The sequence below is a fragment of the Amblyraja radiata genome, chromosome 5 (genome assembly GCF_010909765.2).
Source record: "Amblyraja radiata isolate CabotCenter1 chromosome 5, sAmbRad1.1.pri, whole genome shotgun sequence".
NCBI lineage: Eukaryota > Metazoa > Chordata > Chondrichthyes > Rajiformes > Rajidae > Amblyraja > Amblyraja radiata.
This window is the reverse complement of record NC_045960.1, coordinates 32,637,000-32,654,807: the sequence shown is the minus strand read 5'-3', so window position 1 is coordinate 32,654,807 and position 17,808 is coordinate 32,637,000. Positions and strand designations below refer to the sequence as shown.

Below are 17,808 nucleotides of genomic sequence, written 5' to 3'. Positions count from 1 at the left end.
CATAGAGGGAGTGCAGAGAAGGTTCACCAGACTGATTCCTGGGATGTCAGGACTGTCTTATGAAGAAAGACTGGATAGACTCGGTTTATACTCTAGAATTTAGGAGATTGAGAGGGGATCTTATAGAAACTTACAAAATTCTTAAGGGGTTGGACAGGCTAGATGCAGGAAGATTGCTCCCGATGTTGGGGAAGTCCAGGACAAGGGGTCACAGCTTAAGGATAAGGGGGAAATCCTTTAAAACCGAGATGAGAAGAACTTTTTTCACACAGAGAGTGATGAATCTCTGGAACTCCCTGCCACAGAGGGTAGTCGAGGCCAGTTCATTGGCTATATTTATGAGGGAGTTAGATGTGGCCCTTGTGGCTAAGGGGATCAGAGGGTATGGAGAGAAGGCAGGTACGGGATACTGAGTTGGATGATCAGCCATGATCATATTGAATGGCGGTGCAGGCTCGAAGGGCCGAATGGCCTACTCCTGCACCTAATTTCTATGTTTATCCCTCTAGTCCATACCTCTCCATACACCTGTCTAAATGTTCTACACATTGTAAATTGTCAGGTCCATCACTGGTGGTCATTGTCAGGTTACAGATCTCCCCACCATCGACGAATGCAAAGCCACACTCACGGATTAAACTGGAGGCTCATGTATATGTTAGGCATGTGTTGCAGGACTTGCATGTCATCGATACTTATAAGGTGAAGCCAAGCAGATCAGGCAAACATAGAAACATAGAAAATAGGTGCAGGAGTAGGTCATTCAGCCCTTCGAGCCTGCACCGTCATTCAATATGATCATGGCTGATCATCCAACTCTGTATCCTGTACCTGCCCTCTCTCCATACCCCCTGATCCCTTTAGCCACAAGGGCCACATCTAACTCCCTCTTAAATATAGCCACTGAACTGGCCTCAACTACTTTGCTTCACTCCTCGACAGGCTGGATGCTTTCCATGCTCGCAACAAAAGGGGTACCAGCAATGTATCTTCACAGCCCCGCGGCAATCCAGAAAATATTGATGTCAGAAAATACTTCCGTAGGGTGAATCATCAGAACGTTTCTGGCCCTGAAGTGTCAGGAAATCCGGCATGTTATCGAATACTCAATCGATCTTCAAGTGTTGAACATTCGAAATTCGAAAGTTCAAGAACAAAGGAAATTGCGGAAAATGGTGGACATTGTCATGTACATCATGGTTACTGGTTTCCCCACCATCCAAGGGATTTACAGAAAAATCATCAAAGATCCACACCACCCTGGCCACCCTTCTCGCTGCTACCATCAGGAAAATTGTACAGCGGCATGATAATCTTCCAAATTCAAGAGCAGCTTTCACTCAACAACAATTCTTAAATCATCCTGTACAATCCCACCCTCTATTTTGCACTCTAACTATTTTGTCCTATGTACCTTAATTTTTACACTATCCTTGTCTTGGTTATTTAGAATAACTAAATCAGGCTATGTCAACTATGTCAGACTCCCTTTCATATACTACAGCTCTGCCTTTAATACCATTATATACCATCCAAGCTCATCACCAAACTCACAGGATGGGGTCAGCACTCATCTCTGCAACTGGATCCTCGACTTCCTAACCAACAGACCCCAATCAGTGAGGATAGGAGACAAATCATCCTCTACAATTATCCTCAACACTGGTGCTCCGCAGGGCTGTGTTTTCAGCCCCTATCTTTATTCCTTGTACACCCACGACTGTGCGGCCATGTACAAATTTAATTCAATTTTCAAATTCGCAGATTACATCATCATTGTGGGCCGGATATCATATAATGATGTGACAGAGTACAGGGAGGAGATTGGGAACCTCGTGTACTGTTATTGGGACAAGTTCAAAGTTCAAATGTATTTGTCACATGCACCATAAGGTGCAGTGAAATGTAATTTACCATACAGCGTTACAATTAAAAAAGGACACAATAATAACATAATTCAACACAGACATCCACCACAGCATTCTTCACTGTGGTGGAAGGTAATACAGTTCAGACAGTCCTCCTTCTCCTCCTGCCTTGTTCACCCATGGTCGGGGCCCTGACCCTCCGTAGTCGCCGCTACGGATAGCACGGTTCAAGCCCGCTGGTCGAGATGGTCGGAACGCCAACGTCGGAATAGGTCGAGCATCCTAATTGGCCACCTCCTTACCTGAGACCGCGGCTTCCAGATGTTGTAGGCCACAGGTCAGCGGCCGGTGCTTTTCTCCGGAAATCCTTGGCAAAGGGGCCCGCGATGTTAGGTCCCCACTGCACCGCCACTGAAGCTCTGGACCCGCGATGTTAAAGTCCAGCTGTGCCGCCGCTAAAGCTCTGGGCCCGACTCCGGGAAAGGCCCCACCAGACCAGCTGTAAGGCCGCGAGGAGGGGGGGCGACGAATCGACAAGGAAGAAACAACGAACCTGCTGCAGGCGAGGCGGCCGACTCGCAGCGTCACCAGAAACCTTTCTCAACATCAGCAAGACAAAGGAGATAGTGATCGACTTCATGAAGCAAAGCAGTACACATACCCCAGTTTGTATTGATGGTGCCGAAGTAGAGTTGGTCGAAAACCTCAAATTCCGAGGAGTCAATGTCACCAACAACTTCTCCTGGACCGCACATAATGAAGAAACAAGCAAGAAGGCACACCAACGCCTTTACTTCCTTAGAAGGCTCTGGAAGTTTGGAATGTCCCCTACAACTCTCACCAACTTCTCCAGATGCACCATAGAAAGCATTTTATCAGGATGTATCACGGCCTGATTTTGGAACAGCTCCATCCAGGACCACGAGAAATCGAGTCGCACACTGGTCACTTCCTCTTCTCCCCTCTCCCATCAGGCAAAAGGTATAGAAGTGTGAAAACACACCACCTGTTTCAGGGACCGCAACCAGAGAGCAGTGCTGAACTACTATCTACCTCTTTGATGACCCTCGGGCTATCCTTTGCTAACTTTATCTTGCACTAAATGTTATTCCCCTATCATGTGTCTATACACTGTAAATGCATTGATTGTAATCATGTATTGTCTGTCTGCTGACTGATCAGCAGGTGACAAAAGCTTTTCATTGTACCTCGGCATGCGTGACAATAAACTGAACTGATAACTGAAACGTTTGCAATTATATCATGAAAACAGTTAACAATTTTCTTTTATGAAAACTTAGGCTGGGAATAAGTGAGCTTGGCTTTGTGCTAGGACTTGTGGAGTCCCCAATGCAGAGGATACTAATGAGGTCCACTTTGTAATGTTTAAAACAGTTCAAAGTTCATTCACTGTTGGATTTGTGCAAGTGTTAATGCAAATCTACAATCCTTCCAGGAAAAGTTGAGGTTGAATGTCTCAGATGCTATTACAGTTTCCTTATAGACTCTAGTCTGATTTCAGAGATCAGAAGGAGCTGGAAAATCCTTAAATTTAGTTCCTTCCAGAAATTCATCTCCATTTTACATTTGCCCCATGACCAAATGCAAGACATGAAATTTAGCAACAGATTTTTTTACTGTAATGTTATACCTCACCTCCAACACATGGCTTGTGTTGGTGAAATGATCTTAAGATTTAATGGAAACCATGTAACTTTGCACAACTACCATCCTGAACCAAGATTGCTCAATTCTCATGGTCGAGTTGCAGTGTGTAAGCGCGGCTAGTTTTTGCATATATGCTTGGATGCTGAACTCCATGCCATTGCCGACCTGTTGATTGAAACGTGTAAAAGGCACATAACTGAGTTAATGTCTTCTACCAATCTGTTCAATGTTCAGGGTAAGATTCTGGAACTTGTAATATTCCTATACCTTGAAAGTCACCTCTTCATAATGACAGACGCACTATGAAATGCATCACCATCTTCCATGCACCAGCACAGTCTTTGGACAATTGCAAAAAGGATGTTGGAAGATCAAGAACTCAGACCTGGCCCAAAACATGTGGACTAACTGACAGCAGTGATCTTTTCATCTGTATACGTCAGGATTACTGCATTAGGCACTTCACGGCACTGAAAAAATACCATTATTCAAAGTATTCAAAGGTTTTTATTAGTCACATTCACATACACCAAGGTGTAATGAAGTGAAATGCTTTTTGCCATTTTGCAGCACACAAAAAAAGAATACAGACATAACACCAATGAGAGTCTTAAACACAAAGAACATCCCCCCACAATGGCTCCCACCATGAGGGAAGGCACAAAGTCCAGTCCCCAACCCCAGTTCACCCATAGTCGGGCCTATTGAGGCCTCCACAGTTGCCTCTACGGAGGCCCGATGTTCCTGGCCGTTCTCGCCGGGTGGTGGTACTCTGGCGTCGGGAGAGTCCTCACAGCGGCATGGGAACCCTGGAACGGCCGCCTCCGTACTGGAGGCCGCGGCTTCCAAAGCCGACAAGGCCGCGCCGGATGGAGCTCCACAACTGCCGATCTCGTCGCGAGATCCCAGGCTCCCGGTGTAAAGTTCGGCGCCGCCGCCCGCAGCTGGCCGCTCCACAGTCCCGCAGCTCCGCGATGTTGTTCCCGGCGGTCTCAGCTCACTGGAGCTCCAGCGCGGCGACCCAGGCAAGGCATCGCCCGCTCCACGATAGCGCTCCAGCGCTGTGCCGCCGCCGAAGCCGAGGTTCTGGGCGGTCCGCGACAGGAAACGCCGCTCCAGGCCCGCTGGTAGGCCACGAGGACGGGTCGAAGCTGCAGCCCGGAGAAAAGCTGCTTCTCCGACCAGGTAGGGACCCTGAAAGGCAGTTTCCCCCTTCCCCCTTCCCCACCCCACACACAAAAAAGTCTAGACCTCCAAACAAAACACTTTAACTAACTAAAAATAAAACGGTGAAAAGACAGACAACTGCTGGCAGTGCAGTCGCGCACAGGACAGCGCCCCCGCCCCATTACTGCTGACTCTGTAAAATCCTGCACATTTTCTTGAAAGAAAGAGAAACAGTGATGGTTATCCTCTCGCATATTAATATCTCCAATATTGAGGGGGGATTTTTGCACCCAGAGCTATGCTGGCAGACTATAATGTTTGCATTTAGGCACAAGAAACTACAGATGTTGAAATCTTGAGCAAAACATAAAGTTCTTGGAGGAACTGAGCATGCCAGTCCCTATAGTAACATTTGTGGAGGGAATGACAGAAGATGTTTCGTGTCGGGATCCTTCAGATCGATGGAGAAGTGGAGAGAAAGCTGGAAAAGGGGTGGGGGTTGGACAAAGCTGGGTAACGGATACAGGTGGGTGGTGTGGGGCAAGATGATTAGTAGATGGGTAGAGATACTGACAAAGACAAGAGATGCAAAGCAGACAAATAGGTGTTGGATAAAGATAGAGGGGGAGTGAAATGTAATGCCGGAAGGTGACAAGCTAAGGCTAATGGCAGAGGTTGGTATGACAATGGGATCCCACCACCAGTCACATTTTCCCATCTCATCCCTTTTCTGCTTTCCATGTAGACCATTCTCTCTGCAACGACTTGGTTTCTCATCCCTTCCCAGCGTGGGAAAGTATTGAGGCCAAGATCATTTACAGTTCTATTGAATAGCAGAGGAGGCCTGAGTAGTCAATTGGTCTACTCTTCTACTTATATTTGTGTTTTTTGTAAACTGGAAAAGCGCGGAATCCATCTGTGGATGATTGATTATTTAAGAGAATGGATTTATTTTTAAACGTTATTTATTTTCTATTTGTCTAGAAAGCATTCCGGTCACAGTTCGTGCTACTCCCGGTAAGGTCTCAGCAGGTACCACTGATTCAGCAGAGGCCACAAGGCTTCTGACTGAGAATCGGCGAATAGCACGGGAACAGAGGGACAAGGAGGAAGAAGAGAAAAAAGAACAAGAGGAGAGAGAAAGGTACATTTTTTTTTCGTGTATGTCAGAGGAATTACTTTGTTCTGTCTGAAAACAATTCTAATATAATTTTGTCAAGTAAGTGGGTTTGGAGTTTTGAGAAATCCAGCCTTTTGGATCATAATTGGGAGCTTGGTGTTTGCCTAATTAGCACCAAGGACTAGTTTCATCTGTCACTCTGCTCAAGGACTTGTATTGGTTTTCAGTCCAACAAAATTCTTACCCTTGTTTTCACATCCATGCCTCGCCTAGAACCTCCCTATTTCTGTAGACGTTCCAGCTCTACAAAGTTCTGAGCTCCTCAAGTATTTCAGTACTTTGCTGATGGTTGTCATACCTTAAGCTGTTTAATTTTTGGAATTAGCTCCCTTAAAGCTCTCAAACTCCTTCATTGCGGCACGCCTTAAAACCTATCTTTGTCCAAGCTTTTTGCCTCTTGTCTAAATAGCATTGTCCAAACTAAAGATTTTTAGGACCAAATTAGCATGTTTTACTGGGTTAATCCTCTAGCTGCAATGTATTCATGAATTGCTATTGGTTTTGAAACTGCCATTAAGACTATTGCGATATTTACAACTGTTAAGAAAAATGATTTTTTTTAAAGAACTTAAGTTCATTAATAAAAATAAAAACAATATACAAGGATTTCTGTTTGAAATCCATGGTAAATATTTCTCATCTGTATTTAGTGTGGAGAAAAGCATGGGTGCTAGGGAACATAGAAAAGGTAACAGTGACGTCTTGTGAGCACACCTTACAGAAGAGGAAGTTCTAGAGGTCTTGAAAGGAATTAAAGTGGATAAATCCCTGCGACATGTTCAAATATATCATTGGATATTATGGGAAGCTAGGGAAAATATAGTAGCGCATTTGGAAGAGATATTTGTATCATCGATAGCTATGGGTCAAGTGCCAGATGACCTGAGGGTAGCTAAAGTTGTGTCTCTATTTAAAAAATGCTGCAAAGCAAAGCCAGGGAACTATAAACATTTGAGCCTAATATCAGGGGTGGCTACGTTTTTGGAGGGGATTCTGAGAGAATGGATCATCATGCATTTGGGACAGTCTGCATGCTTTATGTGGGGAGAATTCGCATCTCACCAGCTCAATAAAGTATTTTGTTGAAATGACCAAGAAGATTGAGGGCAGTGTATTAGAATATGTCTATGTGGATTTTAGCAAGGCCTTTGATAAGGTACCACATAGTAGGCTAGGATTAAATCAAATGGGATCCAGGGCAAGCAAGCAAAATTACAACCTACAAAATTATCTTGAAGGTAAGAAAGAGGGAGATGGGAGAGGGTTGTTGTTCCAAACAAGAGACCGGTAACAAATGATGTCACACAGATGTTTGTGCTGGATCAGCTATTGTTTGTTATTTAAATTAAAGATTAGAAATGAATGTAGATGGCATGCTTAGTAATTTTATAGATGACACTAAATTTGATGGTATAGTGGACAGCAACAAAGGTTATCTATAATTACACCGAGGTCCTGATCAACTGGGCCTATGGGCTGAAGAATTGCAGGTGGAGTTTAATTCTGACTAATGCGAGATGTTGTATTTTAGTAGAGCAAACCTGGGCAACACCTGCACCATAAATAGTTAGGCCTTGAGAAATGTAATAGCTCAGAATGACTTGGGGGTGCAGAAAGATTGGTAGATGGTGGTAAAGAAGTCATTTGACTCACTTGCTTTCATTGGTCAGTGTAGGTAAGGCAATTTGGACCAAGGTACAATTCTTCAGATGTGTGGTGAATTGGGTTGAATAGATATTTTGTATAGATCGTGTCAATGTTCACCATTTGGCTTTGACTTGGAGCATTCATGGCTGTTTAAATTAGTGAAATTTGTCACTTTTTTTTAAAGATAAATGATGACTGAGATTCTTTGCTAGAATGAAGGCATTCTACTTTGGATATCTTTTGCATTTTTCTTAGAAAATAATTTTCACTTTGATGCCCTTATTCTGCATATGTCTGAACCAATGTTTATGTATTGCTGTTAAAGGCAAATGAAGGAAGAAATGCTGCGACGTAAAGGTGAAGAGAAAGCGCGTCGTGAAGAGGAAGCTCGGAAACTTGGAGAAGAAAAGACACTTCAAGATCAACAGCAAAAACTTGAAGAGGAGCGTCAACTTCTGGAAGAAAAGGCTCAAAGAGACAGAGATGAAAGAGAGCGATTGCAGAAGCAAGTGAGTTCATTTTACAAATTCTGTACGTACGATTTGTATGCTTTCAATGCCACTGTAGGCACAAATCTTCTAAATTGTGCAAAAGCAAAATGATCCTGCACCACAATACAATTTCTAATCACCTCAATGTTAATGCCCCCGATTGGCCTGAGGGAAATTGTAAAAATGCATCTGCACGTAAAAGTTGCTTTAAGCATTGAGGATTGTTGCCATGATCAAATAATAATATTCCCCATATCACGATTAAATAAATAGTTATGGACCAATCCAGGCTTTTAGTATTTATTCCCCTGACAGATGTAAATTATGCTCCGTAACTTGTCTGGTTTTGCTTTTATGTATTGTGGATAATTTGCAGCTAATGCTTGCTGCAACCTGGCAGTCAAACTGATCATGGCCCAAAATCACCTGGATGGCTACTGGCAGCCATTGGCATCTGATGGTATGCTTGTCTCACAGTAGGTTGTACATTGTTGTTGTGCAATATAGTGAATAATTATTATGTGCCTTTGCAAAATTCGTGCATATTTTTTAAATTGTGGTTCCGTTTTGTTGTGTAGTGAGAGCTGTTTAAGTAATATGTCTGCATCATTTAATACGTCTTGAGTATTACATAAAAAGATAGGAATTAATCTAGCCATAGAAGAACATACAATAACTCTTCCTTTGGATAATAGGCAAAGATAGTAAATTGGTCATTGCACTAAGATGATTTCAGTATAATGCAGTACCAGGGAAGTATGACAAGGTGCTGCAGCATTAGTGTTGCTGCCTCACGGCGCCAAGGAGGTAGGTACAATCATGACCTCTGAATCTGCATATTCTTTCCATTTCTTTACAATTTTTCTCCACATGTTTGGGTTTCTCTGCACAGCCCAAACTAAGCTTGCAGATTAAATGGCTACAGTAAATTACCCATTTTGGTTAGCTGCAAAAAGAATCAAAGGTGCATTGGTGGGCATGTTTCAGATGAGAATAAATTATGGGGTACAGGAAATAAAGAGAAGGGGAATGAGACTTAAGGAGGTAGCTTCCTCTTTCTTTGTGGACTGTCGGCTCTCCTAATCGTTAGCAGGACTTGGAGAAGCAAATATGCAGTGAGATCACTGATGGGTGTAGGAATAATAGGATTGTAATAGTATATAGATTGTAATGGATTTGGTCCTTAACTATTTAATCGTGATATGGGAATATTATTATTTGATCATGGCAACAATCCTCAATGCTTAAGCAATTTTTATGGGTAGCTGCATTTATAGTAATAGCAAATATTCCTTTCTTCCTTCCCTCCCATTAACATTACCGGTCTATTATCCTTGGTTCTGAAAATAGCTGCTTATGTTTTTTTTCCCCAATGAGCCAATGAAATTCACCGGTCAGCACCGACTACAACCTACGAGAACCTTCGACCTCCTGGCAACCCACGGACCTCCTGTCGAACCACCTACGGCACGAGAATTCTCGCTACATGTTCAAAAAATTTGCGATGACCATAATGAGGCCGCAACTATTTCCCAGAATACGGGAACTCCTCATGACCATGAAGGCGACTACCCGGCAACCACCGCGATTATGTGGCGACCACATAGTCTCCTGCAGTCGTCTAAAAAGTCGCCTAAGTGGGACAGGCCCATTTCCGGAAGACTGGAGAGTGGCGAATGTCGTGTCTTTATTTAAGAAGGGCTGCAAGCCTAGGCCACGGGTCTACTGTGGTGGGAGAATCCAGGAGTGGATTCTGAGATGCAGGTTCTATATACATTTCAAAAGGCAAGAACTGATTAGGGATGATAGACACAAAAAGCTGGAGTAACTCAGCAGGACAGGCAGCATCTCTGGAGAGAAGGAATGGGTGACGTTTCAGGTCAAGACCCTTCTTCAGACTGGGCTTAGGAATAGTCATGTATCCCAATGGAATATAGGGATAGGGATAATCAAACTGATTAGGGATAGTCAGTATGGATTTGTGTGTGGGAAATCATGTCTCTCTAATTTGATTGTGTATTTTGAAGAGGTATTGATGGTAGCACTTCTCTGTTAATTAAAGTCATTTTATGCACCATTCCTCTATATTCATATTTTTCATTTATTACATTTTCTAAATACATTATAAAATAAATAATAACATTAAAAAAACAAAGGTAAGATTAAATAGGAAATATAGATTAAAAACGCACGTAGATCTGAACGAGCAGTTCTCCATCTGAATGGGGTAGACATAATGGAGAATACAAAGGGACAGTGATATTCCACTTTGTCAATTGCGTTGTTTATGATTAGCAGCCTGAATTTCTATCTTCAGTTTCAGTTTAAAACCTCTATTTAAGTACCTATGGCATTTTCAGGGTTGATTTTGTACATTTCATATGTTTGTAGAAAGAGGAAGATGATCGTGCTCGAGAGGAGGCCGAGAAGTTAAGGAAAGAACGTGAAGAGCATTTTCAAAAGGAAGAACAAGAACGCATGGAAAGGAAAAAGGTAAAATTTGACATTAATAAAAAGTTGGTTTGCATCCACTGTATGGTACGGACTGTCAATTTTTCTAATACAGCTGTCGACCACCACCCTTTGATTTTCGGGTAATTTCCCTAGATAACAGTGTGTAGGCAATGAAGGGATATGGGTCATGCGCAGGCAGATCAAATCCGTTTTATCTTGGCAGTGCGTTTTGCACAGAATTGTGGGCCGAAGGGCCTGTTCCTGTGCTGTACGTTTTTGTTCCGTTTCCTTGGCCTACATTTGAATTATTTTGTTCATTTTTACCCCAAAGGCTGCTGAATCATTAAAGTTTGCTCAAACCTTTACATATTCCCTTGGTAGATGCAAGAAATCCTTCATATTAACAGTCATGCTCATTGAATTTATTAAGCAAGTAGAAAAGGCTGCAAAAGGGTAAATGTGTTCTAGATTTTGGGGGGGTAAGGGGGAAACCGCTTCGGCCGCCTCCTCCATGGAGAGGCGACTTTTTCCAGGTCGCCTCCCCCGTGGCCTAACATCAAGGATCGGCGCGGCCTTTCCCGGAGACGCGCTCGGGGCTTCAGCGGCGGGCGCAGCGCCCACTCTCGTCGTGGAGCAGGTGAGCCCTCGCTGGAGGGGAGCGCTCCATTTCGCTGGCCCGGGGCAGCCTCAAGCCGCGGTCTGCAGAGTTCCAGCTGGTGCGGCGTCTCGTGGGGGACCCGGGGGGGGAAGAAGAAGCCACCACTGCTGGCCCACGGCCAAACGTGAACTTAACATCACCCCTGGAGGGGAGCTTTGACCGCCGGCCCTGCAGTCTACGGTGCTTCTGGCTGCGGCGGAGACTTTAAATCTCGACCGCCGGCCTGCGGCCTACACCAACTTAAAGCCGCAGTCTCCGGTGAGGAAGAGCCGATCCTGGACTGACTCTGGACTCTGGTCCTGTCCACGGGGGGGAAATGGAGGAGGACTGGCCAAATTTTGTGCCTTCCACCACAGTGATGAATGCTGTGGTGGATGTCTGTGTTACATTTTTATTGTGGTTGTGTGTTCTTTATTATTGTATCGCTGCTGACAACCCAAATTCCACCGACCCTGGTTGTGTGGCAAATAAATTCTATCTATCAATCAGATTTTCTACTCAAGTTAATTGAATATCTACAAACTCCGATTTGTACATTAGTTTCAATGTTGAGAGCAGTTCTGGTCATTGAGTCACAGAATAGATATAGATAGGATTGACTGCAGTTATTCTAAAAATGAGATGTAATAGTGGGGGGAAAAGGCTTCAAACAGAATTGGGGGGGATGAGAGGTGGTTGATCTATTAATTAAAATAGAAACACTTTAGTGATTGAATGCGGGTATCAAAATCTAAAAGATTTAAAGACCAAATAGTAACAAGTTATTTTCACTGGTAAAAGGTGTTAAAGAGTTGGACATTCAATTTATCAGGTTAAAACAAAACATATGGGGAAAAATTAGAACTGTTTGCTAGTGGTTAATTCCAATATTTACAGTTTGTCTCAATGCACAGTCGCCTAATTTATTTTATAGTTTATAATTTCACCGAGTTAGTCCAACATTTTGTGATTTGCTCACGATTCCAGCATCTGCAGTCTCTTGTGTCTCTCTAAATAATACACTGCAGTAATTGGCTGACTAGTCCTTTGCTATGATTTTCAAAACATTCTATCATTTGTAATTTTCTTTGCTGTAGATGCTCATTTAAAATGGAATTAACACATTGTGATAAACTTATGTATAAGGGATTTATTGTATTGATTGAATTTGTATTTTTCAGAGACTTGAGCAAATTATGAAAAGAACAAGAGGATCCAACACTCCAGAAAAGGTATTCTCTCTCTACCTGCCACAAAGTTTGTGCTGCTCCATTTACAGTATTTATTCTTACTGGTGTTTTATTTTAACAGGCGGATAATCAATTGTCTACAGAAAAGGGAAATGGGGAAGATCATAAACAAGCAACACCTGATGAAGGTAATGTCTAAGTACTAATATTGCATTGCTGTACAGGTTGTGAGTTATGCAATTAATCTTTATTATGACTATGCTCAAGTCCTCATTGTTCTTCTATTATTGTGCCTCGTTGAAATAAACAAAGATGTTCCAGTTTAATGGCACTTTCTTATGGATGAGCAGTAGATATTATTGGTGAAGAAATTTCCATTGGAGACAAGAAAGATTATAGTTGCTGTAAATTGGAGGACGTCAGTGAGCCTGACAGCATCGGTGGAGGCAGAGGGACGGTCAGTGTTTCTGGTCTAAAATCTGCAATATGATAAGTTTTAAACCACAATTTGAGAGGGAGAAGGGAAAATTGGAAGTGTCGGTATTATAATCGAACCAAGGGGACTATGGAGCCATGAGGGAAGAGCTGGCCAAAGTTGACTGGAAAGATACCCTAGCAGGGATGACAGTAGAACAACAATGGCAGGTATTTCTGGGAATAATTCAGAAGGTGCAGGATCAGTTCATTCTAAAGAGGAAGAAAGATTCCAAGGTGAGTAAGGGGTGTCTATGGCTGATAAGGGAAGTTAGGGACAGTATAAAAATAAAAGAGAAGAAGTATAACATAACAAAGATGAGCGGGAAGCAAGAGGATTGAGAAACTTTCAAAGAGCAACAGACGATAACTAAAAAGGCAATATGGGGAGAAAAGATGAAGTACGAAGGTAAGCTAGCCAAGAATATAAAGGAGGATAGTAAAAGCTTCTTTAGGTATGTGAAGAGGAAAAAATTAGTTAAGACCAAAGTTGGACCCTTGAAGACTGAAACAGATGAATTTATTATGGGGAACAAGAAAATGGCAGATGAGTTGAACAGGTACTTTGTTGTGTCTTCCTTAGTGAAGACGGATCCAATCTCCCTGACGTACTAGTGGCCAGAGGATCTAGGGTGACGGAGGAAATGAAGGAAATTCATATTAGGCAGGAAATGGTGTTGGGTAGACTGATGGGACTGAAGGCTGATAAATCCCCAGGGCCTGATGGTCTTCATCCTAGGATACTTAAGGAGGTGGCTCTAGAAATCGTAGATGCATTGGTGATCATTTTCCAATGTTCTATAGACTCAGAATCAGTTCCTGTTAATTGGAGGGTAGCTAATGTTATCCCACTTTTTAAGAAAGGCGGGAGAGAGAAAACTGGGAATTATAGACCAGTTAGCCCGACATATCAGATTGTTAAGGGCTTGGACACACTAGAGGCAGGAAACATGTTCCCGATGTTGGGGGAGTCCAGAACCAGGGGCCACAGTTTAAGAATAAGGGGTAAGCCATTTAGAACGGAGACGAGGAAACACTTTTTCTCACAAATGGTCGTGAGTCTGTGGAATTCTCTGCCTTACAGGGCGGTGAAGGCAGGTTCTCTGGATGCTTTCAAGAGAGTGCTAGATAGGGCTCTTAAAAATAGCGGAGTTGGGGGATATGGGGAGAAGGCAGGAACGGGGTACTGATTGGGGATGATCAGCTAGATCACATTGAATGGCGGTGCTGGCTCGAAGGACCGAATGGCCTACTCCTACACCTATTGTCTATTGACATCGGTGGTGGGGAAGATGCTGGAGTCAATTATAAAAGATGAAATAGCGGCACATTTGGATAGCAGTAACAGGATCGATCCGAGTCAGCATGGATTTACGAAGGGGAAATCGTGCTTGACTAATCTTCTGGAATTTTTTGAGGATATAACTAGGAAAATGGACAAGGGAGAGCCAATGGATGTAGTGTACCTGGACTTTCAAAAAGCATTTGATAAGGTCCCACATAGGAGATTAGTGGGCAAAATTAGAGCACATGGTATTGAGGGTAGAGTGCTGGCATGGATAGAAAATTGGTTGGCAGACAGGAAACAAAGAGTAGGGATTAACGGGTCCTTTTCAGAATGACAGGCAGTGATTAGTGGAATACCGCAAGGTTCGGTGCTGGGACTGCAGCTATTTACAATATACGATCAATGATTTAGATGAAGGGATTAAAAGTAACATTAGCAAATTTGCAGACACAAAGCTGGGTGGCAGTGTGAACTGTGAGGGGGATGCTATGAAGATGCAGGGTGACTTGGACAGGCTGGGTGAGTGGGCAAATGCATGGCAGATGTAGTTTAATGTGGATAAATGTGAGGTTATCCACTCTGGTGGCAAAAACAGGAAGGCAGATTATTATCTGAATGTTGTCTAGTTGGGGAAAGGGGAAATACAATGAGATCTAGGGGTTCTTGTGCATCAGTCACTGAAAGTAAGCATGCAGGTACAGCAGGCAGTGAAGAAAGCAAATGGTATGTTGGCCTTCGTAACAGGAGGCATTGAGTATAGGAGCAAAGAGTCCTTCTGCAGTTGTACAGGGCCTTGGTGCGACCACACCTGGAGTATTGTATGCAGTTTTGGTCTCCAAATTTGAGGAATGACATTCTTGCTATTGAAGGAGTGCAGTGTTCACGAGGTTAATTCCCAGGATGGCGGGACTGTCATATGTGGATAGAATGGAGCGGCTGGGCTTGTAAACTCTGGAATTTAGGATGAGAGGGGATCTTATTGAAACATTCTGCTCACATTTTTCCCATCGAGTCGAGAAAGATCTCCCCGTCGCATTCTCACCTATATTTCTGAAGTTTTTAATCGTTTAAAGTTTTAAAAGCAGCCCAAAAAACTCACCCTTTTTGGGGGAAAAAACCCCGAGTGACGTCACAATGCACTCGCAAGGCAGGATGGGATGCTCCGGAGGGAGGGGCACTCCAGCGCTCGCGTGGCGAGGGTGGTGCCGCGGGCCCTGGCTGGAACTGAGTCTGGTAATTGAGTTGGGTGTGAGAGCCAAGCCCGGGACTTGGGATGGGGGTGTGACCGGGGCCGAGAAAGAAACCGCCGCTGGATCCAAGGACGAGCCTGGGTCCGGGGTCAGGGACGAGCCTGGAGATGATGTTAGGGTCTGACCTACAGCCCAGGCAGCGGCTGTATGTCATGTTGTTACTTGGGGGCGGAGCACCAAGGTAAATTCCTTGTATGTGAATACTTGGCCAATAAACATACTTACTTCTTACTTACTTAAATTGTCTGGATAAGCAACTGTCCCCATTTATTGATAGGGATGCATTTTATGAAATGGCATGATCACGGGCATCACTTTATCCATTTGTGCCTTTCATTTTTGGATCAGGTGGGATGAATTGCATTGTCTCTTGTGGTCCAGTCTGACAAAGCTAAAGACTATGAAAGCATTTGATAAGTTGGTTGTAAAGAAAATATTTTCATTTACGAGGCAGACAAATTAGTGATCATAAGAGAATCAATTCTTCCCTCCCCCACCTTCCAACCAAGAGTAGATTAGATGTGGAACTTTCTATCGTGAGGCAATTGAAGCAAACAAGCTAGTCATGTTTTAAGAGAAACCAATTGGGATAGATGATTGAAAGTAAATGGAAATTAATGTTACGTTGATGAATGGAGAGCAAAGAAGCTGCTGTGCAACATAATTTCCAATATGGATGATGGATGACAAAAGTTTGTTTTTGTGCTGTAAATATTAGTTCTAAGTAATATTCTTGCTATATCCAAAGTTCTGCATTGTACAAATGTTCTATTCATGTAATTTATTTTGTCATTTCCTAAGTAGCTGATATAATGTTTTTACTTAATTTCAGAAACCAGCCAGAATCCCGATTTCATAACAGAAACAAAAGTGACAACTACGATCCCTGAGGAAGTAACTAACAAAGAGTCGGTAATTCAAGAAATGAGCAATGACGGAGAGTTTGCAGTTCATTCTCAAACAGATATACAGTGGTAAGAGGAGTACTAATTCATTACACAAGAATTGGTTTCTGATACATAAATCGGTAATCTAAATTTTGTACTAAAATATACAAGAGATGCGTAAAGTGCAGTGTATTGGATGGGTAAATTGCGGAATGCTGGTCTACTAATTTTAATTCCTGCATCAGTAAAAATGTAAAATCACTAAAAACATGACTCAAAAAATGGGGAGAGCCTCTATAAAAATTTGGGGGAAATGTCATTCAGCACAATGATTTGAACAGAGTAAATGTGGGCAGCGCAAAATATTTTACAGGGAGTTATAATTGAGATATTCAGAAATTGCACTTGTGAAAGTCCTAACTTGTAGGTCATATATTTGAAGGAAAAACATATTTGTGATAGTACGGCATAGTCATAGCTACACAACGCATGTGATTACTAAATCTGCTAATCTGCAAAATGATCTCATTCACATGATAGAGACAAAGGAGCATAACTGTCCAAAGATAGACACAAAATGCTGGAGTAACTCAGCGAGACAGGCAGCATCTATGGAGAGAAGGAATGGGTGACGTTTCAGGTCGAGACCGTTCCTCAGACTGAAGAAAAGTCTCGACCCGAAACGGCAACCATTCCATCTCTCCAGTGTAGCTGCCTGTCCTGCTGAGTTACTCCAGCAATTTGTGTCTATCTTCGATTTAAACCAGCATCTGCATTCCTTCCTACAGCATAACTGTCCATTCAGTTGTTGCATCATTTCATCCTATTTCAGATATTCCTTTTGTTCTATGCTTTGCCTTCCCAAACCTTCTTTGGCACTAAAATTAATTTGCTTTCTCTTTTCTGTTCTGATAAAGATTCTTCAACGTGAAATGCTGCTTCATCTTTCACAGAAGCTACCTGATGTGCTAACTTTTACCAGTTTTTCTATTTTTATTTCTGATTTCTAGCATCTACAGATTTTGTTTTAAATTCTCATTCTTATACTTTGGCTTTGCAAAGAAAAGGTTCCACAAACTAAATCTAGATTGCTCTACTTTCAAAATAAAGCATCTTTGGAAGTGTAAATTTTCTGACAGATTAAGCTTTTTAATCATATTGGTCCAAATAAAATGTCAACAATCACGACAAATTGTCTGCAAATCTGGTATCCGTGTATGTAAAATACTTTACAGACCCTTTTTTTAACTCTTATTCTGTAGTCCTTCTGCTCAGAACATCATTAAAGAGAATGGTGTTTCCACGGAGGATGAAAGCTTTGAAGATTACATTGATCTTGCATTTGGAATATCTACCAGAGTAGCCACAGAAACCACTAATGATGATTGTAAGGATGAAGTTGGAATTCCAGTGAATCCAGTTATTGCATTTGAGGAAAATGGATCCATGGAGTTATTAACCAAAGTAGATGGCATTCAAACTCAGCAAACAGCAGGTATGCTAGTGTTGAAAAGTTGAATAAGGTCATAGCGTTGATGTTGTAACTCCCATGATGTTGATCCAAGGGACTAATGCCCCTTTGTTTAACTTAGCATTATGTTCGGCAT

General features: G+C 42.6%; 1 protein-coding gene across 9 annotated transcripts in view; it reads left to right on the top strand.

Annotated features, from left to right (window-relative positions):
• map7 (microtubule associated protein 7) overlaps positions 1 to 17,808 on the top strand; it is a 117,452-nt gene that overhangs the window by 97,278 nt on the left and 2,366 nt on the right. For all 9 annotated transcript variants that reach the window (XM_033020969.1, XM_033020964.1, XM_033020961.1 and 6 more), the window contains 7 exons: positions 5,688 to 5,847; positions 7,856 to 8,039; positions 10,413 to 10,514; positions 12,294 to 12,344; positions 12,424 to 12,490; positions 16,147 to 16,288; positions 17,464 to 17,696. In XM_033020969.1, the coding sequence (XP_032876860.1) occupies positions 5,688 to 5,847; positions 7,856 to 8,039; positions 10,413 to 10,514; positions 12,294 to 12,344; positions 12,424 to 12,490; positions 16,147 to 16,288; positions 17,464 to 17,696 (939 nt within the window). The remainder of the gene's footprint in view (positions 1 to 5,687; positions 5,848 to 7,855; positions 8,040 to 10,412; positions 10,515 to 12,293; positions 12,345 to 12,423; positions 12,491 to 16,146; positions 16,289 to 17,463; positions 17,697 to 17,808) is intronic.